Consider the following 24777-nt stretch of genomic DNA (forward strand, 5'->3'; position numbering starts at 1 on the left):
TCATAAAGTTTCTCTTTGCCACTGCCCCCCACTGAAATAGGAAAGGGCATCTACTAAGAGGGGGAAGCAAGGAGTTATAGGCTTGAAAAAATTGACTTCTAAATAGTTGAAGAAAGTTTGAATTTGGAGGTAATGAATTTAGAGATACCAAGTCTAAATTTTGTGTGTGTGCCATCAAATGCTCTGATGCAGTACCAAAGCAGTGGAGTTTGCTTAATGCATCATGTATATCTATCATTGCTTTTATCATGCTTTCATTTATCATTTATTTATCACTTCTTTTTATTTGCCTATTTATGACTGTGTCTCTCTCAGCAAACTAAATTGAGAGCGCTTACTACATTTAATTGGTTTGGTATCCCTAGCTCCTGGTTTACTGCCTAACCCAACATAGGTTCTCAGATATTTGACAAAGGTAGAAATGAATAAAGCTTCTGCCTTTACTTGCAACAAACTTTAAAGGGAATTTCCCCTAGATGCTATAAATGAGTGTTTATTTTCTACCTATAATTATTTTGTATGCTTTACATGAATTAACTCACTTAAACCATACGAGTAGGTACTATTTTCCATTTTTTCAGATGAAGAAACTGAAGCACATAGGGATAAAATAACTTCACATACATAAATAAACCAAAACATTCTAATAATTTCATACTATAGCTGACTGACCAAAACAGCAATCACTTAACTTTGTGGTTTGGATATTTCCTTGTAAAAATTCTTATTATAATCGTTATTTCAATAAATCACCCATACAGTATTTCCAAAAAATAAACTGTATCAATAGTGTTAGACGATATTAGATTACCTCTGCTTCATAGTATATATAACCGGTATTTGAAAACCACACGAGGATCCAGTTCATTATCCTTATGGATGTCAGATATCCAGACCAGACACTGGGTAAAATATCAAAAGTGAGGAAAAGGAAATAAGGAAATGGGCATTCATCTGGCAAGCTATGAAGTATCTTCCCTATCGAAGGCTTTCTAAAACTCAGATGCAATGAGACAAATTTAAAAACTGTAGATTGAAGGCTTTTAGAGGTAGTCACTACAATCAGTTCATCTGAGAAGTTGCATCATTATCACAAGCATTTATTGAGTACCCATAGAACTCATGGTACCTTCACGGTGTTTACAGAACTTTGCTTATATGCCGACCTTGCCCTTAAGGAGCTTACAATCTAGTGGAAAGAAAGACGGAGAAACTCAGATGTGATAGAGCAATGAGTGAACAGATACTATAGACTGAAAAATTACCATAAATGTAAAACACATACTGAAAAATGAGGGTTAATGGGGATGGCAAGGATGATAGGTAGTCCTGGGTATACTCCTGATTTCTTGTAGGAGTAAGTATCTAGAATATTCAAGGACATAAAGTGCAGTTGAGAAAGCCAGGATGCAAACACTTCCTATCTGCTGCCTCTTTTCTTGCTCCCTGCAGCTGAGAATTGCAAAAAGAAAACAGGGATAGAGATAATGGGTAAAAACTTTTTAGTATTCTTTTAGCACTTCTGATTCTGAATTAGACTGAACAGTCACCATGTAGGTAACTTAGCTATCCCAGATCATCCTAAACTGGTTAAAAGGAAAAAGATTTTGAAAACTAGCTTGTCTATATCAGTTCTATAAACATACATATTTTTACCTTAACTAAAAGGTTAGGATGACTAGGACTGCCACTATACTAAAGACCACTCAACTGAATATAATACTGACATGGCAGAAGTGTGAGTTTTATCAGTGATACACATTGTGTACTGCATTGGGGGCTTACTAGATGTGTGGCAGAATATACCCATTTATGAAGGCAGCACATCGGCAAGTAAAAACATAAGTGGAGGTAGGAAATACCTAGAATACATGATGTTTTATGCAGCTGAACAGGACAACCCTGAAAAGACAAGAATTATGGTAATACCAAAGTGACTAAGGTTGTCTTGATTCCCCCCCACCACCACAATTATGAATCAAAACATGGAGTCTTTTTTTTTTTTTTTTTTTTTTTTTTAAGGTAAATACCCTCTTTAGCTGAGTCCAAGACTTTGGATTTAGATTACTGTACATAAAAAGAGTAAAATGGTGGCCAGGCGTGGTGGCTCACGCCTGCAATCCCAGCACTTTGGGAGGCCGAGGAGGGTGGATCATCTGAGGTCAGGAGTTCGAGAGCAGCCTGGCCAACGTGGTGAAACCCCACCTCTACTAAAAATGCAAAAATTAGCCAGGCGTGGTGGTGCACGCTTGTGGTGCCAGCTACTGAGGAGGCTGAGGCAGGAGAATCGCTTGAACCTAGGAGGTGGAGGTTGCAGTGAGCCAAGATGGCACCACTGCATTCCAGCCTGGGCAACAAGAAAGAGTAAAATGGTAACTATGCACAAAGGATGGGGGAAAGGTGGATCACAGGGCTCAAACATCAGAGGAATGGAGAGGACAGGACAGTGAGGGAGTTATCTGGAAGGTAGGTAACTGGATTAAGAACCACAAAAAGCATGTAGATTTAAGCAGATTACGAGTCATTTTAAACAGCTGTTTCAAAGTAAGAGTAAAAACAGGCTGGAGAAAATCTGGGGTAAAATTAGAGTAACATAGTCTAGGATAGGAATCCATCAGTTATGGAGATCAGAGGTAAGATATAGTCAGGGAAATTAGGATTCATGCTTGAAGAGTAATAGAAAAACCTAAGTGAAACAGGTTATTAGAATTTTCTTTATAAAGAATAAAACTGGAAGAACTGATAGTCTGGAAAGGTGAAGTAATCTGGAGTAGGCAGCTACAAAAGGTATAAAATTTGTGGAGAAGGCAAAAATTGGGGCAGAAAATATAAATAACAAGGGAGTACTGCAGTCCTCTGGTGGGAGGTAGATCATAAATAATCTGTAGAACCATTTACTTTTCCTCACAGTCAACTGCTCTTACACCCAGAGCAGTAGCTGTCAAGTCAATTTTATTGAAAATACACTGGACTTGGACATCCTGAGTGAAACTGCCATCACCTAAAGGGCCTGGATTTAAAAGGAATTTTCAAGATTATTGTAACTTCTGGGTTAAGTGTTTAAGGAAAAAAATGTTAAATCTACTTTTCTTATACACGATTGGTGTGCTGAGTTTTTTATCAATTTGACACTACAGTCCAGATTTGCTTCTGATCACACTGGAATATAGGTTTTATCAATGTTCATTATTTTTCAACTTCCTTTATTAAGAATTAAGGCTGGTCAGGCGCAGTGGCTCACGCCTGTAATCCCAGCACTTTGGGAAGCCGAGGTGGGCAGATCATTTGCGGTCAGGAGTTCAAGACCAGCCTGGCCAATACAGTGAAACCCCATTTCTACTAAAAATACAAAAATTAGCCAGGTGTGGTAGCGTACTCCTGTAATCCCAGCTACTCAGGAGGCTGAGGCAGAATTGCTTGAACCCTTGAGGCAGAGGTTGCAGTGAGCCGAGATTGCGCCACTACACTTCAGCCTGGGCCACAGAGCGAGACTGTGTCTCAAAAAAAAAAAAAAAGACTGCACTAACGCCATCAACGTGCATATTGACTCAAAGGCATCTTGCAGCAACTTTTAAAAATTACTGTACATATGTATTTAAAAGCATACTTTATTAATATGCTTATTAAAAAGTTTAGGGAAAACTTTAAGTGTTAAAAATGTCAAGTTTGTTAGGCATCAATTTGTTAGTGTTTGGGAGTATCGCCTCGGATATCTGGGCAAAATTTTTTCCTCCCATAATATTAAATTATTGGCTGACAGTTAATGAATTTTGCCAATGAGTAAAATAATCAAGAAGTTACAAAAAGGATAAAATACTCAGCTATCTTGGCCTTCAAAACAGCCAACGGTGGATTCTAACTGAAATTTTGTATATAAATGGTAAATAATCCACCAAACCCGAGGAGTTAACAATTAAAGTTGGCCTATTTATAGTTCACTTTAATAGCTACAATGGAAGATTCAAATTTTGGAAACTCAAAAAGGTCAACTAATTTCAAAACTCTTAGGCAAGCTTCTATAACAATGTTACCCATTCCTTAGTAAACAAAAAAAGATCCAAAAAGCTACATTCACATTTTTTTGCATTGGTTCACAAATTTAAATGAATTTAGATTACTTTTAGAATAGTAATTAGAAGCCCTGGGCAGTATGGGAGTTGAGATGTGGGCCTTATTTCACCCTTAGTAGCTGTGTGACCTTGGGCAAATCACCTCAACAACTCATCATCTAAAGGGGAGGGTTGGGACAGACTGTAATTCATGGACTCTTATGAATCCCCTAAAACTGTATGAAAAACTACCATGTATATACACTTTTTGGGGAAGCTGGTCCAGTTTTCATTATGTTCTCAGAGGCAACCTTGATCCCCAAATAAGCTTGCTATGATAACTATATAAGGTTATCACTTCTAAATTGTTCCAGTTCTAAATAGTTGAGTCCTTGTCATAGGAAGAACTCTTAAGATGGCTCCCAAGATTCCCTGGTATACATACTCCATATAACCCCCTCCCTTGACTGTGAACAGGATCTTTGAATATGATGGATATCACCCCTGTGATTGGACTACAATGCAGGGCAAAGGTGAAGGGATTTTGCAGGGGTAATGAAGGTACCTTATCAGTTTGGCTTTGGATTAACCAAAAGGGAGACCACCCTGGTGGGTAGGTGGCCTGATCTAATCAGGTGAGGCCTTTAAAAGAGCGCTTAAGGCCTTCCCTGAGATCAGAGATTCTCTTGCTGGCCTTGAAGAAGTTGCCATGATTTCTTCAGTTGCTAGGCAATGGATTTTGTCATATGTGCATAGAAGAGGACCCCCTAGCTTCAGATAAGACTGCAGCTCTGGCTGACACCTTTATTGCAGCCTTGTGCGACCCTGAGCAGAAAACCGTAACTAGACTCTTGACCTACAGAAATTGTGAAATAACGTATGTTGTGTTTTAAGACACTAAATTTATGGTAATTATACCAAAATTACACAGTAGTTATTCTCTAAAGCCAAAATTTAGCTTAATCTCTGTAACTTTTTCCTTGAGGAAACTGAGGCAATGGAGAATCCAAAAAGGGTGCCCCCATAAATTAATGTTACAATAAACCCAGTCATTTTACAATGCAGTTATACCTTTAAAGAAACAAACAACTCCTCACCCTGTGAAGTGCTGCTGAGGTAAGCCTAAACTAAATGATAGACTCCCTCTCCCCAAAATTATTCTAGATCCATTTTTAATGATTCATAGATAGCTCTAATTATAGAAATGCTCCAGGTTTGGTCCAGAGCAATGTGGACCAATGGAAAGTATTATTTCCACCATAACACACAATTACTGAAGTCTTTGAAAATTACAAAGGAAATATATTTAAAGACAGATTTTAGACTAGGGCGTCTCACACACCCCTAATATAATATTCTTATTTTTATAGCACTTGAGGTGGTCTCAATGTTCAAAAAGACAGTTTAAGACATGAAACGTTAAGAACGTTTAGCTTATTAGGCATATTATTCTATGCCCCCATCCCCATCAGAAATAAGCCTGTGTTAAAAATGAATCAATTTCCTAGATCACTGGAGAATTAAAAAAAAAAAAAAAAAAGGTGTTTAACCAGGTAACCGTGATGAACTGTCAACTGTACTGAAACAATTTCAGAGACAGAAAAGCCCTTCCCAGAATTTCTACTAGAAAATCAATGTTCTATATTAGGCTATAGATGGAAATAAAATATTTAAACGATAAGGTAGTCCTTATACCCAGAGATATTAATATCACCCTTACCTATTTTCCATATCACTATTCTATACAATAATTTGTATATAAAATTTGTATACAAGCTCATTGGCTTACTTTGAATCCAATATTTTTTACTAAAAAACACAAATTATGTAAAGTATTGCTGTGTTCACCTTCCAATTACTGAAACCTTCTGTACTATGCTTTGTATACAATCCATCATTTGGAGCTATATGTTGAAGATATAGCAATAATCAAAATATAGTTCAAGTTGTCTCGGTCTGTTTTACTGGAGAATGAAGGAAAGTTAAAACCTTGGTTTGGATAGGGAGAAAACTGAAACACTGATGGTGTCAACTGGACAAATTCAGTGGGCTAAAACATTAATATGTCCATACTGAAATGACAGAACTGAAGAAATTTCTTGTTATGCTGGTTCTAGGTAAAAAGACAGGAAGCTAATGTAAGCCATTGAATTATACTCTAACTTTACAAAAAAAAAAAAAAAAAAAAAAATCCACACACCACACACACACACCCCATGTAAAACATTGCTTTAAGTTTTAATGTTTATTTCCCCAAGACAGCCTAGCCTGCACTCTACTTGGATAAATTTTACAAGCTAGTTTTCTGCTGCTTCTAGTTTTAAACTTTAACCATGTTTCTGATGACAAGGAATGCTGCAAAAATACTCTAGTTCAACAAAGAGTTATGATCACAAAATAATTTTTATCCATTCTACAGTGTTTCAGAATTACCAGTTGATTTTTAAACACAAAGTAGATATAGATGCTAATGGTGGCTAATCTGGTATGTTTCTTATAGCAAACTGTTGTTCATGCAACACTTGTGCTCAAAGGGGAAGGCACAGGATTTCCTACAATGAGCCACCTTATAAAGAGTTCTTTTTGTACAAATTAATTTATGTCACATTTAATTTAGTGTGCATAACCTCAAAACTGAGGTATTATTCCAATTTATAAAAACCACTTGCATAACTTTTATGCAAGTTTTAAAAATACAAAGTTTTCTCCCTAAAGTGGCTCAAAATAGATTGTTCATGGCTGCCTACATCTAAGATAAAAAGATTCTAAAACAATTGAACAGATTAGGCATATTATTAAAGGTGTTCAAACCATTACTTGATTTGTACATCTACTCAAACCTCTTCATCGGTCTTTATTCAGCAGTACATATGCACCAAATTCCATTTTAGAAGTTTCCATATCATTTTCATAGAAAACAAAGTTTGAAAACAAGTAACATTTAAACACAGCACGGTATTCTACCACAACTGAAACTTTTTTCTTCTTCTTCTTTACAGGACTCAACAAAATCTAAAAATGAACTATGCTGTAGATTTACCTCATGCAAAGATCTTTATGTTATCTCTGAAAATGAAAAGGATGGCCTTTTAAGCACATTTTACTGTTTTATACTATTATGGCAACTTGTGTACTGCAACACAGTCTATTTTGAGGGAAATTTATGATTTTCTTCATGCAAAAATCTACACAAATTAGTTTTGATGATATGGAAAGCTTTTCATAGCATCAAACATTCATCTGGTGCAAATGCACAGGGAAACCTTCCTGAAAAGTTTTCTGACTTGAGAAGCAACTAAAAAAAAAAGGCATACTAGGTAAAGTAAATAAAAACTGGAAAAAAAAAAAAAAAAAAAAAAAGGAAAAGAAAAGCAAAAAAGAAAAAAAAAGGAGCGGGGTGGGGGGAAGGAGGTGGGAAAGGGGGAAATAGAAAACACAGGCTGCAGAGTAAACCAATGTCTGCTGCTAAACCAGTCTTTGTTTTCATGTCCAGTGTACATTAACACTTATGATCTCATTTTGATGATTTACTAGGTTTGTTATCAGCCCCCTGAAGGTGAATCAAGCTTGCATGCGTTCACATACAGCACCACAACCACGCTCTCGTACACAGTCACTCCAGGACTAGGAGTCGGCTTCATGAGTGAAGAGCCCTAGATTTCAAGGATGAACCTGGCTCTCCATCACTGAGCCAGACATTCATTCAACATTGTCCATTCACACACTGCTTCATAGCAAGGCCTGGGCTCATTTTCTTTTGACTTATATGGGCAGCCTATTCTCTTTTATGCTTACAAGGCTTGAAGATGACAGTACTGCACTTTCCCCTCAATTGATATAGAGTAAGTCAATGTTCTTTCTCAGGCACTGACGATCTGTGACCTGTAGCCCTTTTTACTTTGAACAACCTAAATAAGCATTCATGTAAAGTTTTCATTACATTTTGCCACTCATTCTCACTCGCACCCACTCGCCATCTTGACCTCATTTGGGCATTTTCTGTGATTCCAAATGAAATCTTCACATTTTCTTTCCCGATTTAATGCAGCAGCAGATCCCATGAGCCAAGCTTGATGGATCAAACCTTTTTATATATATGTATATATATATATATATATATATATATCAGTGCTGCATTGTACCTAACTTCCACAACATCTTTCTAAAACTGGAACCCTTCTGTTGGTACATTGGCAGATGAATTGAAACCAAATGTTCCGCCTTGAATTGCCTCTGGAACAAGGCTAGGGTCTTCATCAATCTAGGTGAAAAAAAAAGAAAAAGAATGTGATAATTAGTTTTAAAATATATATAAATAGTATTATAGTACTAATCCCATTACCCTTAAAAAAAGGTCTGGAGAGATGATGAATGCCAACACTGTCTTACCATCCTTTAGAAAACTGAAACTTTATAAAAGGTTTTTTTTTTCTTTCTTTTTTGAGATGGTGTCTCACTCTGTCATCAAGGCTGGAGATGAGTAGCACAAACATAGCTCATTGCAGCCCCAACCTCTTGGGCTCAAGCGATCCTCCCACCCCAGCCTCCCAAGTAGCTGGGACTACAGGTGTGCACCACCACGCTTGGCTAATTTTTGTATTTTTTGTAGAGATGGAGTTTCACCATATTGCCCAGGCTGGTCTCAAACTCCTAAGCTCAAGCAATCTGCCTATCTTGACCTCCCAAAGTATTGAGATTACAGGTGTGAGCCACTGTGCCCACCCAAGACTTTTTCGTAAGGGATGCCAAAATGAGAAAAAAGAGAATATGTAAGACGGGCATTTTCCAAAAGAATGAAGGAACAGTAGTGATGGCCCTAAGTCTCAAAGAGAGGATGCAAAATTTGGTCTCATTACAATTTCCCTTAAACCTGGGCAAGTACGGCTAGGCGAGGTGGCTCATGCCTATAATCCCAGCACTTTGGGAGGCTGAGATGGGTAGATCACCTGAGGTCAGGAGTTCAAGACCAGCCTGGCCAACGTGGCGAAACCCCATCTCTACTAAAAATACAAAAATTAGCTGGGCATGGTGGCATGTGCCTATAATCCCAGCTACTTGGGAGGTTGAGGGTGGAGAATTCCTTGAACCTGGGAGGCAGAGGTTGCAGTGAGCCAAGATTGTGCCACTGCACTCCAGCCTGGGTGACAGAGCAAAACTCTGTCTCAAACAAAACAAAACAAAACAAAACAAACCACAAAACAAACCACAAAACAAAAAAACCCCAGGCAAGTACATAAAGACAATCACATTAAAAAAAAATCTAATGCCACCACTTTTGGAAAGTAAGTGAATCTTTGGTATATCTTTCAATAGCAATTAGAGACAAATGGTATTTGGGCTTAAAATAGTAAAATACAGATTGAGTATCTGTAATCTGAAAGTCCAAAACAAAAAATACTCCAAAATCTGAAACTTTCTGGGCACCAATATGATGCTCAAAAGAAATGCTCATTGGAACATTTTGAATTTCAGATGCTCAGTGGTAGAAATAATTCAAATATTCTAAAATTCAAAAAAATCCAAAATCCAAAACTGTTCTGGTCCCATGCATTTCAGATAAGGGATACTCCACCTATAATAGTTCTGCTAATAATGGTTATTATTATTATTATATACATTATTCTATATGCTTTGCATCTAAAGGCTCCTTTTTGAAATTCCACAATATTACAAACCCGTAGTGTACTTCCTATAACTATGTATATCATCTGAATTATTCTTTTCACAATCTAAGTCAAGAACGAAAACTACATTTTGAGGTATTAGAAATTATAAGGCTATTACAATTAGTCACCAAATTGCAAATTATGATTTTCAAAAATCCAACTTTAAGACAAACGATCAAAGTTACCCTTAAAAGAATATGCCAGGCTGGGCGTGGTGGCTCATGCCTGTAATCCCAGCACTTTGGGAGGCCAAGATGGGAGAATTGTTTGAGTCCAGGAGTTCAAGATCAGCCAGGGCAACATAGGGAGACCTTGTCTCTACAAAAAGACTTAAAAAGTTATCCGGGCATAGTGGCATGCACTTGTAATCCCAGCTATTTGGGAGGCTGAGGTGGGAGGATCACCTGAGCCAGGGAGGGGGAGGTTGCAGTGAGCTGTGACTGTGCCAATGCACTCCAGCCTGGGACCCATCTTTAAAAAAAGAAAGAAAAAAAAAAAAAAACTTTTCTTAATTTTATTTCTGGTTTATTTAACCAGCATTATATTCTAAATAGGACTAAGCTTAGACAACTATAAGTAAATAGTCTATAATTTTCTTTTCTAATATTGTCCTTGTCAAGTTAATGTTCAAACTATACATACTTAACAAAATGTTTAATAACATTCTATTCTTTTTGATAATATGGAAAGGCATGCAGTAAAAGACTTATTCTTCGAAAAGCTGAGAAATCATTAAAGAATCCTCTGGTGGCTGCACTGAACCACTATAAAATTTTCTAAGGAGCAATTGGTTTAATTTTAGATTTACTTTTCCAAAGAGGAAATACTAAAAATAAGTTAACACTTTAATTTCCACTACTATTACTAACAATCTGAAGATATTTTTGTATACTACACCTTACATTATATAGTGCCTTACCTTTTTATTTCCATCTTATTTATTTATTTTCATATTTGTTTTTGGTCATGAAAAAAAACAGTGACAACCCATTCAAGTGTGGATTAACTACTGTCATAAAGAACTTATTACAGGATACACCAGTATCACTGTTTTGTTTATAAATATGGTATGCTATTAACAATTTTAAAAAATGAGAACTATAAAGACACCAAGTGAAAATAAAGTCTGACCCATCTAGTTTGGTCAAAAAAGTCCTTATTTTCTTGCCATTAGAGCTAATATGCCCTGAAGGGATCTTAAAATATTGAAATATTTATGTTTTCAAAGCAGGTGACATTACTGTCATACATCTATTTTAATTCCATTCCAAAAAAATACACATGTATGTCCCCCAGCTTACTATATATATTACTTTATCCAGATCTATGTTTATATATAAAATTAAGAAAACTACAAAATTATTAAATACATCATCTGAAGAGAAGAACTGATCAATGATCTCATAGGCCAATTTGTAGATGTCTTCATTTTCATGATTTTGAAGTTGTTCAATTTTCTCCAGCCCTGCAAGAAATTTTGTAATGTGAAACAATAGTAATATTTAAAGAGCAGTGACAAGTTAGAATAATCTTTGGAACACATAATCCAATTTCTGAATTGCAAATTTTTTGAATTATAATTTTTGGGAATTTAAAGGTGAATCTTATATATAAAACAATTTTATGCACAAAGATATAGCATATTTATCTTAAAATTAACAACCTGAGTGTCTAACTGCTTGTAAATGTATAAATAAGTGTATAAATAAGTAATGAGACATCTGCCTATTCATCAGAATACATAACCAATGTTTATAACCAGCAATAACATGTAAAATTCCATTTGTTTAAGTAAAAAGCAGAATCTTCCTACTTTCCAGCACCTGCCAAGTTTTTCTAGTGAGCATCTATGAAAATAAATTTAAAATACTGGTGATTAATAAATATGATGCTTAAGATACCTGTTAAGTTTACTGGAAAATGATGAAGATCTAACACAGTATTTCAGGGGAAAAGAGAATTTTCCCTGTAAACATTAATGAGTTTAAATTATAGGCAGAAACATTAAAAAGTATATACTTAACTTGTTGATATGAAAATTGGATCCTGTTTTACTTTAGAGGAAAAATAATTTTAAAGTCTTTGAAAAAAGTGAAATTGCCCCTTCATGAGTGTTCTTCCTCTATTCATTTCTTAAATGGAGAAAGTTATCTTGGGCTCACTTCTCACCTACACACTCATTCTGGTGATCTTCCCATTAAAAAATTTGGCTACTTCACATAGGCTGAGGACTTGCAAATCTATAGCTTCATTTCTTTTCTGAGCTTCACATGCATGAAATTAAAATGCTTGTGTAATTCTACCAGGAAATTTCATAGCTACCTAAAACTCAAACTGTCCAAAACACAATTTGTTATTTGCCTTCCTCATTTAAACGGTTCGTCCTACAGTTGTATTCTTATTTGGTGATAATCAACAATAGCTTGAAATCTAAGAGAAAGCCCAAGTTCCCTTTTCCCTCAATATCCCACAATCAAACCTCAAAAACTTGAAAGTCCATCCACTGGACTTTAAATCTCCTCATCTCCCCTTTGTCTCTATTATTACTGCCTTCATTTATTGTGGCTTGGCCACTATATACTTTATACTTTCTTTCTTTCTTTTTTTTTTTTTTTTTTGAGACAGAGTCTCACTCTGTTGCCCAGGCTGGAGTGCAGTGGCGTGATCTTGGCTCACTGCAGCCTCTGCCTCCTGGGTTCAAATGATTCTCGTGCCTCAGCCTCCCGAGCAGCTAGGATTACAGGTGTGCGCTATCACGTCCGGCTAATTTTTTATATTTTTAGTAGAGACGGGGTTTCATCATGCTGACCAGGCTGGTCTTGAACTTCTGGCCTCAGGTGATCTGCCCGCCTCGGGCCTCCCAAAGTGCTGGGATTACAGGTGTGAGCCACTGTGCCTGGCCATAAATACTTTCTTAACTGGTCTCTTCCTGCCTCCTGTCTCCAAAGACTTCATTCCCCAGATATCCATGTTCCATCTGAATGTACCCCATTCCCTAGATGAATCACCAATGGCCTGCCACTCCTAGGGCACAATCCACTGGGGATTCCTGGGTCTTACCTCCAGTGAGGTAGGCAATGTTCAAGAACTTACATTTTTACTTGAATGTATAAAGATATTTTAGTAATTAAAATGTTTACAAGTTAAAAAAATCAAGTAGTAAAAATAATTAAGTATGCCTATTGTTATTTTTTGTTACTTAATCCCTAATTAGTTCTGTAACACTATTCCCCATCTCTTGTTCCTAACTCGACAGTTATAGATTTTTTTATTATTGTAGTTCTATGAGTCACTTTAGTAACTTTAAATATATCTATTTCTTACTACATTAATTTTGAAGCCTCTCACCATTCCCATTTAGTTGAAGTTATGGGTTCTCCTACTTTTGCAGTTACCTCTCTTTTCATTCACTTTTCAACTTCTGTCAGAAATACCTTTACATTTATGCTTATCCAGATTGCTAACACTTACATTGTGTTACACAGCCACATTTGAAATTTTCATGTTCTGTCTATATATTAACTCTAAGACTTGAAAGCTAATATGTATTGTTTACATTCCAGGAGGCTCTGGTACATGGCCATGTTTGGAAACTATTGCCCTAAAGAATAAAACATCTGCTGTGCCATAAAGCCTGTTAAGATTCACAGGAGGCCGGGCGCAGTTGCTCACACCTGTAGTCTCAACACTCTGGGAGGCCGAGGCGAGTGGATCACCTGAGGTCAGGAGTTCAACAGCAGCCTGACCAACATGATGAAACCCCGTCTCTACTAAATATACAAAAAATTAGCTGGGTGTGGTGGCAGGCGCCTGTAATCCCAGCTACTCAGGAGGCTGAAGCAGAAGAATCGCTTGAACCTGGGAGGCAGAGGTTGCAGTGAGCTGAGATTGTGCCATTGCACTCCAGCCTGGGCGACAGAGCAAGACTCTGTCTCCAAAAAAAAAAAAAAAGCCTTCACAGGAGGCTGGTTACTTCTCCAGCTTTGTCTCTTGGTAGTTTCTACCCCATACTGTGTGATTCAGCAACACTGAACTACTTATAATTTGCTGAATGCTATTTCTCACCTCAGACTTTGCTCATGGTGTTATCTCTGCCTGGAACACCTTTCATCCCTTTTTACTTTATTAATCCTTATTCATCTCTCAAAATCCAGCTCAGGTGCACTTCCTGCTTCTTCCAGAATGGATTAGGCATCCCATTTTGTTGTACATTTCTATTAGGGTAATTAGCACATTAAATCAGTTCATATTTATCAAGACTAGACTACACGCCTTGAGGGCAAGGACTGTGTCTTGTTTACCACTGTCTTCCCAGTAACTTATCACAGTGCCTGTTCAATATACGGCAGCAATTCAGTTACCTAAGAATATGCAAGAGGCTGAGCAGGACTGCACATATAGAATATAATATTTACTTTATTCTGTTACTTGAATATCTAAGACAGAAAAATATAGATGTGCTATATTAGTCGGCAAATAAAGGTAGTTACGAAGAGAACATTATGATGTGGAATAAGAGCTTATAATAAACTTACCTCCACATTCTTCTATAAGATTGCCTATGGTTTCTGCCTCATCTTCAGCCATTTTTAATATATTACTTAGTCCATCGAGTACTACTTGCACAACTTGTGCATCTTTTACAGTCAGCAAGTTGCAAAAAGGTGGGATAACATTTTGTTGGATAAGGTAAGCCACCTGAAGAATAAAAACAACACAAAATAATGCAATATAGGTAAACTTTGTGTGCCATGTTATCTCACTGGAATAATTCTGATTTTGAAATTTCGAGTATAGAAATATGACCTCATCTCTCTCATGTTAAGTGTGCCTACATTATTAATCTAACCTCCTTTTCTTTTAAATTTAGTTTCCTTTTTCCTGAACTTAGAAAACAACATAAAGTTAAAATAAAGGAATCACTCAACTTCATATTAAACATTTCTTTGCCATAAGAAATACTTCCTTCAAAGATTTTTCCCTTTAAGAGTAAGAAATTATGAAATCAGTTAAGGAGGCTGTTAATGGAGGCTGTATGCTATTTTTATTTAATTTAATTAATTAATTAATTAAATATAGAGAGATGGGGTCTCCCTATGTTGTGCAGGATTTATTTATTTATTTAATATATAGAGATGGGGTCTCACTATGTTGCCCAGGCTGGTCTTGAACTCCTGAACCCAAGAGATCCTCCTGCCTTGGCCTCACAAAATGCTAGGATTACATGCATGAGCCACTGCATCCCGCCTGGATACTAGTTTCAAAAAACTACAATGGCTCAATGTGACAGCATCCAGTGGCTCACATGTGCCTGGCTACCTCTCAATTCACTATTCTATTGATTTCACAATATTTTCCAATGATTTCAGTATTTCATTAGTTATAATTTCCATGCATTATATTAATATTTCTGTTCTGCTCTGTATTTATGTGAATTCACCAATAACCACCAGTCTGCAGCTTTTTTGTTACAGTTATCAATTTATTGCTATTCAGCTCTAAATTTGTTCTTTTTACCTACTCTGTGAAACAGATCTAACCTCTTTAAAACTCTTTCCTTTGCCAGTTGGCACAATGTTAAGCTTTGTCACCTGCACGACCTGAGAGTGGGTGCCTCTTTCCTAGGCATCTCACATTCCTCACCCTAGTTCCTAAGTCCTAGCCATCTGGTTGAGTTTTTAATTCCTTGTTTGGTTTGCTGCTGATGAACTTGTTATTGTTGCTGTCTTTTTACTTTTTGTTGTTGTTGTTCATTTGTTAGGAGAATCTGTGATGCAGTTTCTTCCATATTAACTTAAGAAGTCTGTTCATTCCTAATACTGTTAAAAAAAAACAAAACAAAAAAACTCCTGACTATAGGGGCCTCAATTTTACCATGGATTAAAAAATTATCGTAGGCCAATAAATTGGGAAAAAGAACACTTCTATGAAGTATGACGAAAGGAAGTCAAGGTGATACTTCTATGTGACAAAGAAAGTTATATACCTGTTATATAAAAGTTAGTACCTGTTATCTTGCTATTATTTTATTTTTTTAATAGAGATGTAGTCTCACTGTGTTGCCCAGGCCAGTCACAAAACCCTGGCCTCGGGTGATCCTCCAGCCTTGGCCTCCCAGGGTGTTGCTATTATTTTAAATTATAACTTACTCAAATCTAAATCAAAATTACCTGTACTTTTATTTTACCAGTTTTGAGAAATAAATTTTAAAAAGCTCAACTTACTTGATCTTTCCTTCCACTAATTGTTAAGTTACTTATGGCCCAAGCAGCTTCTTTTTGAGTGCCAAAATCCCCCTGTAAAAAGGCAAAACAAAAGGCTATAAAAATTGCCACATAGAGTAAACTGGAAAAAATGTTTGCTGTGATGATTTTTCAACTGCTTATTTCCCAAGGTCTCCTTTTAGTCTTTCTGTATATATCATTTTTTCTTATTAAGACAGGTCTTTGAACTACACCCAATCTACCCTAAATACATGGAGACACCTTTCTGTGAACTCTCCTGGAAACAAACTGAGTTGATATTATTATTTAATATTATCAGATTAAATGAAGTTGATGATACAATGAAATAAAAATAGTAAAGAAAAAATTTAAAAATCTACAATTTCACTACAAAGAGTCATGTAAACGAACATATTCTTTTACACACAAAGCTTTTACACACAAAAATGATACCCACCATTAATGAAACTATGATAAAGATGTTATACATTGCCTTTTCAAATACGAAGTGAAGAAATATTTAAAAGTCATTAAAAAATTCATATACATAAACTTCATAATCTCATTTTTGAGAATTTACCAAGAAAATAATATAAAGCTGAGTAATAATATCTTTCTATATATGGTTATCGCAGCACCATAATAGCCAAAAAGTAAAAACAACTAAAATTCTCAATAAGCATAATTGTCTAATTATGGTAAATTTACTGAATAAGCAACTATTAAATATTAAGACAAGTGGCAACCTGAAAAAATGCTTATGATGTATTAAAAAAACATATAAATAAAAGAAATGCAAATTAAAATATCCATGTCTCCTTTCATATTTATCAGAATAAGAAAATCTAAATATTTGTCTGTGAGGCTGGTAGTATAAAATGGCATAATTCTTATAGAGGGGAATTAGCCCTATAATAGCAAAATTTACATATATGTTTATCTGTAGATCTAGTAATCCCAAATATAATCGGGCAAAAACATCAAAAAAACAAGCTATTCTTTTTTTTTTTGAGAGGATCTTGCTGTTGCCTAGGCTGGGGTACAGTGGCGCAATCTCGGCTCACTGCAACCTCCACCTCCTGGGTTCAAGTGATTCTCCCACCTCAGCCTCCTGAGTAGCTGGGACTACAGGAATGTACCACCACGCCTGGCTAGTTTTTGTATTTTTTTGGTAGAGACACGGTTTCCCCATGTTGGCCAGGCTGGTCTTGAACTCCTGACCTCAAGTGATCTGCCTGCCTCAGCCTCCCAAGTGCTGGGAATACAGGTGTGAGCCACTGTGCCCAGCCACAAGCTATTCTTTTATTTATTTATTTTTTGAGATGGAGTCTCGCTCTGTCGCCCAGGCTGGAGTGCAGTGGGGCAATCTTGGCTCACTGCAAGCTCTGCCTCCTGGGTTCACACCATTCTTCTGCCTCAGCCTCTTGAGTAGCTGGGACTACAGGCGCCCACCACCATGCCTGGCTAATTTTTTATATCTTTAGTAGAGACAGGGTTTCGCTGTGTTAGCCAGGATGGTCTCGATCTCCTGACCTTGTGATCTGCCCGCCTCGGCCTCCCAAAGTGCTGGGATTACAGGCGTGAGCCACTGTGCCTGGCCACTATTCTTTAAAGTACTATTTAACAACAAACACTGGAGACATCTCAAATATCATCAATAACAGATTGACTTCATACATTATAGTGCATCCGTACAATGCAGTGCTATGTAGCTATGAAAGGAACAAGAAAAACAAGGAGTAAGAAAAAAAAAAACAAAAACAAGGAATAAAGAAGCTCTCTATATAGTGCTATGGGAGTGACATTTTTTTAAGTACATTACTGATGAAATATATTCTAAAGGCAAACAAATGTCAAAGAAATCTTAAAAGTACATTCAGTAGTCATGTTGTCAGGGGCAATATGGCTTTGTTATTTTTATATATATATATCAAAAAATACATTTGCATCTCTTTTGTCTCATGCTGAAAATTAGGAGTTTTTTATGGTCTTTAGGATATATGTCATCAATGATGTACTTAAAAATAATGTATATTGACATGTATCCACAGATCTATACATACCAAAATACAAGAAAAATAAGTAATTATGTTAATGTTTTTAGGAAGATTTTCAGCATAAAAGAGATGCAAATATAAAATCAGAGGAATAAAAATTAAAAACCCTGTTATCTTAAATATCCAATAATATTTAATAGCTCCCTTTCATTCATGATTCATTTTTTATGAACTCTCATGTTCCTGAACTCATCATCTTTCACTTTCTACAACAATGCCTATCATTTATTTTGTTTACTCAGGCCTAGAAAAAATGACAACATTGTAACAATGATCACCTTTATAGCTGAAATATGATCCTTAAACACTATTCTCTACAAAACAAAATCAAGATACCATAGAAAAATGGTTAATTCCAGTTCTAGATCAGAAAACATGTAAGATAGGCCTGTTTTAATAAACAACAGCTGATAAAGAAATGCTCTTGGCCGGGCATGGATGGCTCACACCTGATCACTTGAGGTCAGGAGCTGGAGACCAGCCTGGCCAACGTGGTGAAACTGCATCTCTACTAAAAATACAAAAATTAGCTGGGTGTGGTGGCGTGCGCCTATAGTCCCAGCTACCTGGGAGGCTGAGGCGCAAGAATCGCCTAAACTGGGGAGGTAGAGATTGCAGTGAGCCGAGATCGTGTCACTGCATTCTAGCCTGGGTGACAGCGAGACCGTCTAAAAAAAAACAAAACAAAAAACAAGACAAGTTCTTTACTAAAGAATCATGGCCAATACACAAAGAATGGTAGAATTAGAAAGTCACCATTTTGCAACTCCTAGTAAAATAAGGGATCCGAACAAGCATCATCAATGGCTACCTAAAAACCATAGGTGAAAGATTAATGGATAACTTTATAACCATCAGCTGCAATAGGCTGTAACACCTCAGATCACTTAACAATCTTAATATCACTACATGTAAGACAGACTGTGTCTCCTCATGTGAATCATTAGGAAATAGAGTTGTGCATGACATATTCTTGTCTAAAAAACTGAACTCAATTTACAGGAAACACAGAGAAACAGATTTATCTTCTCTTTAATTACAGATCAGTGTTCAGAACCCTCATGCTGTGAGCGGGTTTTTTTTTTTTTTTGAGACACGGTCTGTCACTCAGGCTGGAATGCAATGGCATGACCATGGCTCACCACAGCCTGAACCTCCTGGATTCAAATGATCCTCCCACTGTAGCTTCCGGAGTAGCTAGAACCACAGGCGCATGCTACCACACCAGGCTAATTTCTTTTTTCAAAAAAGTTTTTGTAGAGATGGAGTCCCCCTATGTTGCCCAGGCTGGTCTTGAACTCCTGGGCTCAAGTGATCCTCCTGCTTTGGCCTCCCAGACTGCTGGGATTATAGGTGTGAGCCACTGCACCCAGCCTCATGCTGTAATTGCGATAAACTGTTTCTTCCAAATGCTAATATGAGCATGAGAGATGATATGGCATACAATAGCATACTTATTTGCTATTTGATTTTGGACAATTTATTTGTCTATACGAGGGTTTCTTCTCATCTATCAAGTGGGGATAATCCCTAATCTTATAGGCTTAATGTCATTCAATGAGGTAATGTATGTAAAGTGCTTAGAATACTATGTAAGCACTTATTATCAACAGTAACAATATGAAAGTTTAGTATGGCCTAGGATAATGGCAATTTTGGTAAAAGAATGATACACAGAAAGGGCTAGGATTTGCCCCCCACCCCCCAAAAAGTTTCTTGTATATAAAAATGGCTAGGTTCAAAAGCTGTAATGTTAATATTACTTTACTATATTTACGCCACTGTATGGCTTCTAATTAAACAGAAAGTATAAATTCACATAATGTCTTAGATTTAAATCCCCTTCCCCTTACATCAGATAAATGATACATATAATATGATTTTCTTACCTTATCCAAAAGGTGTATTATCATTGGTACAAGATTGGCATCAATTACTGCCTGTACCTGCTGCTGATTTCCTGCAGTGATGTTGGAGAGGAACCACACTGCTTCCTGTAGAACAAGAGCATTTGAATATTTCTCATTAAAAAATAAAATCTGCATCTGAACTAAGAAAAAAAGCATTCACTACACTGTCCCAATGATTTTATTATGAAATGAGCTCCATGATAAAAATCTCAGGCATCTCAATTTCTTTACACCCCTTTCCATATTTTCTTTGGACAAATAGCTAATGGACCTAATTCAAATCGCAATGAACTAACCCTTCTGAAGAATTATTGAAAACAATGCTCCCAAACAGTGTGGCTCAAAAGAAGCTTGGCTGAACAAATTTGAATGAGCAAATATGAAATAATGAATGAGCAAATATGAATAATGAGTATAATACAAACACAAATCCTCAAACAGCTGTAAATAAGATTCAGTGCCCTTCCCTCACATAATGTGCTTTATTCTCTATTCTATTCTGATGAAGAATCTTAGCCAAAGTAGATAAATATCAATTATCCACAATAATGGAGACATAAAAAACAAAATAGTGCATTGTTTTAGTATACTTATTTGTAATAGTCATTCACTGCATAATTTCTCTCAAGGAAAAGTGGAACCAGATATTTGGTTGCTTTATTGGCCTATCTTAATCTTTTTATGTTACCCTTTACATCACGGTTGGTGCTACTTTTGACAAGATAATGGTGGTCTTAAGCATTATAATCATAGATAACTAATAAGTTTTACTCTAAAAAATATTAGTATTAGCTAATGTATACTAGGCTCTTTTGGATCAGATCACAGGACCATTTTAATGAACCTGTTAGAGATTTTAGGGTGCCGGGCTAGTTAGGTGAGCTGTTCTTGGGTTATAATCATTGGCAATGTTGTAATCAACAACCCATGTTATTTCTACAACAGCCTCAGATGCACTCCAATATCAGCATCACCAGTCAGTGCCCCCTTTCCATAGCCACCACAAGCACACACACATGCATACATACTCTCTATTAAGTACCTATAAAACACTAAACTTATAAGAATTACATAATATATATATTAAAAATTTCCAGTCATACAACATTCAACACCCAATTATCTCTATTTCATCATTTCCAAGAGAGCCAAAATTGCACTTTTCATAATTGGTTTTATATATGAAAAAATTATTAATGCTTGTTATGGACAGTAAAATGTTTATTTTCTCTTGATGTCTAAATGACAGTTTGTATTAAGAATCAATATTACAGACATTTCTAAGACTCTAATTTTACAAACTAAAACTGTTAACATTTTAAGTGCTATCTATTAAGTAGTATTTAATAGTACTTACTTTATTAATTTTCTCTTTGGGATGTGTCAGGAGTGCTGGGAAGTGTGAAAGAGCATCACAGTTCAAAACTACTTGTGTTTGCTCATCAGTTCCAGTAACAATGTTGCCCACAGCTCTAAGTGCAGCAGTCTGAAATGCACAATGAGATGATATTCTATGTGAAATCCTTTTTTTTTTTCTGAGACAAGGTCTTGCTCTGTCGCCCAGGGTAGAGTGCAGTGGTGCAATCTCAGCTCACTGTAACCTCTGCCTCTCAGGCTCAAGTGATCCTCCCACCCCAGCCTCCAGAGTAGCTGGGACTACAGCAGTGCACGACCCTGCCCGGCTAATTTTTGTATTTTTTGTAGAGACAGAGTTTCACCATGTTGCCCAGGCTGGTCTCCAACTCCTAGGCTCAAGGGATCTGCCTGCCTCAGCCTCCAAAAGTGCTGGGATTATAGGCATGAGCCATTGTGCCCAGCCGAAACACTCCTTATTAAAAGGCATGTTAGGCACCTTATAAAAGATAAATGCATTCATTCACTCATCATTTCTTTCAACAAACCTATTCTTTTTTGAGACGGAGTCTCACTCTGTCGCCCAGGCTGAAGTGCAATGGCTCGATCTTGGCTCAATGCAACCTCTACCTCCCAGGTTCAAGCGATTCTCCTGGCTCAGCCTCCTGAGCAGCTGGGATTACAGGCGCATGCCACCACACCTGGCTAATTCTGTAATTTTTTTTTTAGGAGAGACGGGGTTTTGCCACGTTGGCCAGGCTGGTCTCGAACCCCTGACTTTAGGTGATCTGCCTGCCTTGGCCTCCCAAAGTACTGGGATTACAGGCGTGAGCCACTGCACCCTGCTCCAATAAACCTATTCTTTTCGAGCACTTAGCATCAAGCACTGATGTAGGAACAGAGATGTGCAGATAGATACATGTTCCAGCTCTTACAGAGCTTATATTATTGTAAGAGAGGAGTCAATAAACAAGAAGGATAATTTTAGACGGTGCCATAAAAAAAAAAAAAAAAGAACTTTAGATTTAGTGTTGAAAATATAAAAATAAAAACAGCTAGGTGCAGTGGCTCACGCCTGTAATTCCAGCACTTTGGAAGGCTGAGGTGGGTGGAACACTTAAGCCCAGGAGTTTGACACCAGGCTGGGTAACATGACAAAACCCTGTCTCTCCAAAATATTAGCTGGATGTGGTGGCACGAGCCTGTAGTCCCAGCTACTCGGGAGACTGAGGTGGGAGGATTGCTTCAGCCTGGGAGGTCCAGGCTGAAGTGAGCTGTGATCACACCACTGCACTCCAGCCTGGACAACAGAGTAAGACCCTGTCAAAAACAAAAAGACAAAAAACATAGTGCCTTTCTGAAGGAAAGAAGACACCTGCTTAACATGAGATTTCACTATGGTATGAATTTGAATTATCAATTATTTTTCTGTGGTTACGTGAGGTCATTTCCTGTTAAGTAAAGCTTTTTACTACTTCTCTAATTTTCCTTTCTACATGACAAATGATTCAAATTTTTGAAAAATTTGAGATAAAATTCATATAACATAAAATTTACCCTTTCAAAGTGTACAATTCAGTAGTTCTTAGTATATTCAGAGTTGTGTAACTACTACTAGTATCTAATTCCAGAACACCCCAAAAGAACACCTGTATCCATTAGTGGTCACTCCCACACTGCCTTCATCCCTAGGTCCCTGGAAGACACTATGCCTGTCTCTAAGATTTTGGCTATCTTGGGCACTTCATATTAACAAAATCAAAATGTATTTGGCCTTTTTTGTCTAGCTTCTTTCATTTCACATAATGTTGTAAAAGTTCATGTTACAGCATGCATCAGTACTTTGTTCCTTTTCATGACCAAATAATATTTCACTGTGTGAATGTATCATATTTTATTTAACCATTCATTGGCTGACATTCAAATTGTTTTCATTTTTTGGCTATTACAAATAACGCTGCTGTGAATGCTTGTGTACAAATTTTTGTGTGGATATGCATTTTCATTTCTCTTGGGTATGTACCTAAGAGTAATTAATTGCCAGTTCATATTGTAACCTTATGTTTAACTTTTTCAGGCACTGCCAAAACTATATTCCAAAGCAGCTGTACCATTTTATATTCTCACCAGCAGTTTATACGAATTCCAGTTTCTCACACCCTCACCAAAAGTATGTTATCGTCTTCCTAACTATAGCCATCCTGGTGGATGTGAAGTAGTATCTCACTGTGGCTTTAATTCCCTTTCCTTAATGACTAATGATGTTGAGCTTCTTTTCATGTGCTTACTGACCATTTGTTGTATCTTCTTTAGAAGCCTGTTTACTCAAATATTTTGCCAAGTTAAAAACTGAGTTGTCTATTTTTGAGTAGTTACAGTTCTTTATACATTAAATATTTTAGATGTAAATCCCTTTGCCAATACATAATTTTCTAATACCTATTCTCTTCTATTCTATGGGTTGTCTTTTCACTTTCTTGATGGTGTTCTTTGACGCACACACAAGTTTTTAAGTTTTGAGAAGCATGACTTATCAATTCTTTTTCTTTGGTTGCTTGTGGTGTCACATCTTAGAAACCACTGTCTAATCTAGGGTCATAAAAATTTATGCCTATATTTTTCTTCTAAGAGGTTTACATTTTTAGACTTTATATTTAGGTGTTTGATCTATTCTGAGTTTTTGCATGTAGTATGAAGTGGGGTCCAACTTCATTATTTTACTTGTGGATATCCAGTCGTTCTTGCCCATTTGTTGAAAAGGTTATTCTTTCCCCAACGAATTGGCTTGGCTTCCTTACTGAAAATCAACTGGTCGGGTGCGGTGGCTCACACCTGCAATCCCAGCACTTTGGGAGGCCAAGGCGGGTGGATCACCTGAGGTCAGGAGTTCGAGACCAGCCTGGCCAACACGGTGAAACCCCGTCTCTACTAAAAATACAAAAAATCAGCTGGGTGTGGTAGCAGGCACCTGTAATCCCAGTTACTTGGGAGGCTGAGGCAGGAGAACTGCTTGAACCTGGGAGGCGGAGGTTGTAATAAGCCGAGATCGTGCCATTGCACTCCAGCCTGGGCAACAGAGCAAGACTCTCACACACACACACAAAAAAAGTAAATCAACTAATCATAAAATGTATAGGTTTATTTCTGAACTCTTGATTCTATCTCATTGATCTGCATGTCTATATTTATGCCAGTATCACAAAATTTTATTTACTGTAGCTTTGTAGTGTTTTGAAAATGAGAAGTCCTCAAACTTTGTTCTTCTTCAAGATCATTTGGCTGTTTCTAGGCCCCTTATATTTCCATATGGATTTTAAGATCTGTTTGTAAAATTCTGCCAAAAACCAAAAGCACATGGGATTTTAATAGGGATTGTGTTTAATCTGCAGACAAACTTGGGAAGCACGGTCATCCTAACAATATTAGACAATCCATGAACATGAATGTCTTTCCATTTATTTAGGTCTTCTTTAATGTCTTCCAAAAATGTTTTGTAGTAGCCTAGCTTTTTTAACAAA

General features: G+C 36.8%; 1 protein-coding gene and 1 non-coding gene across 2 annotated transcripts in view; both read right to left on the reverse strand.

Moving 5' to 3' along the window:
* Nucleotides 1-6268: 6268 nt before the first annotated feature.
* Nucleotides 6269-24777, reverse strand: part of KPNA4 (karyopherin subunit alpha 4) — a 65214-nt gene continuing 46705 nt past the window's right edge. The window contains exons 12-17 of the mRNA XM_002814246.6: nucleotides 21264-21392; nucleotides 19886-19990; nucleotides 15940-16011; nucleotides 14251-14413; nucleotides 11086-11180; nucleotides 6269-8310 (exon numbers count right to left, since the gene is read on the reverse strand). Of these exons, the coding sequence (XP_002814292.1) occupies nucleotides 8212-8310; nucleotides 11086-11180; nucleotides 14251-14413; nucleotides 15940-16011; nucleotides 19886-19990; nucleotides 21264-21392 (663 nt within the window). The 3' untranslated portion in view covers nucleotides 6269-8211. The remainder of the gene's footprint in view (nucleotides 8311-11085; nucleotides 11181-14250; nucleotides 14414-15939; nucleotides 16012-19885; nucleotides 19991-21263; nucleotides 21393-24777) is intronic.
* LOC112132950 (small Cajal body-specific RNA 7) lies at nucleotides 20719-21048 on the reverse strand. Its single transcript, XR_002914649.3, has one exon. It is a non-coding gene; the product is annotated as a small Cajal body-specific RNA 7 (non-coding RNA).

Source organism: Pongo abelii, chromosome 2, assembly GCF_028885655.2.
Source record: "Pongo abelii isolate AG06213 chromosome 2, NHGRI_mPonAbe1-v2.0_pri, whole genome shotgun sequence".
Classification (NCBI taxonomy): Eukaryota; Metazoa; Chordata; class Mammalia; order Primates; family Hominidae; genus Pongo; species Pongo abelii.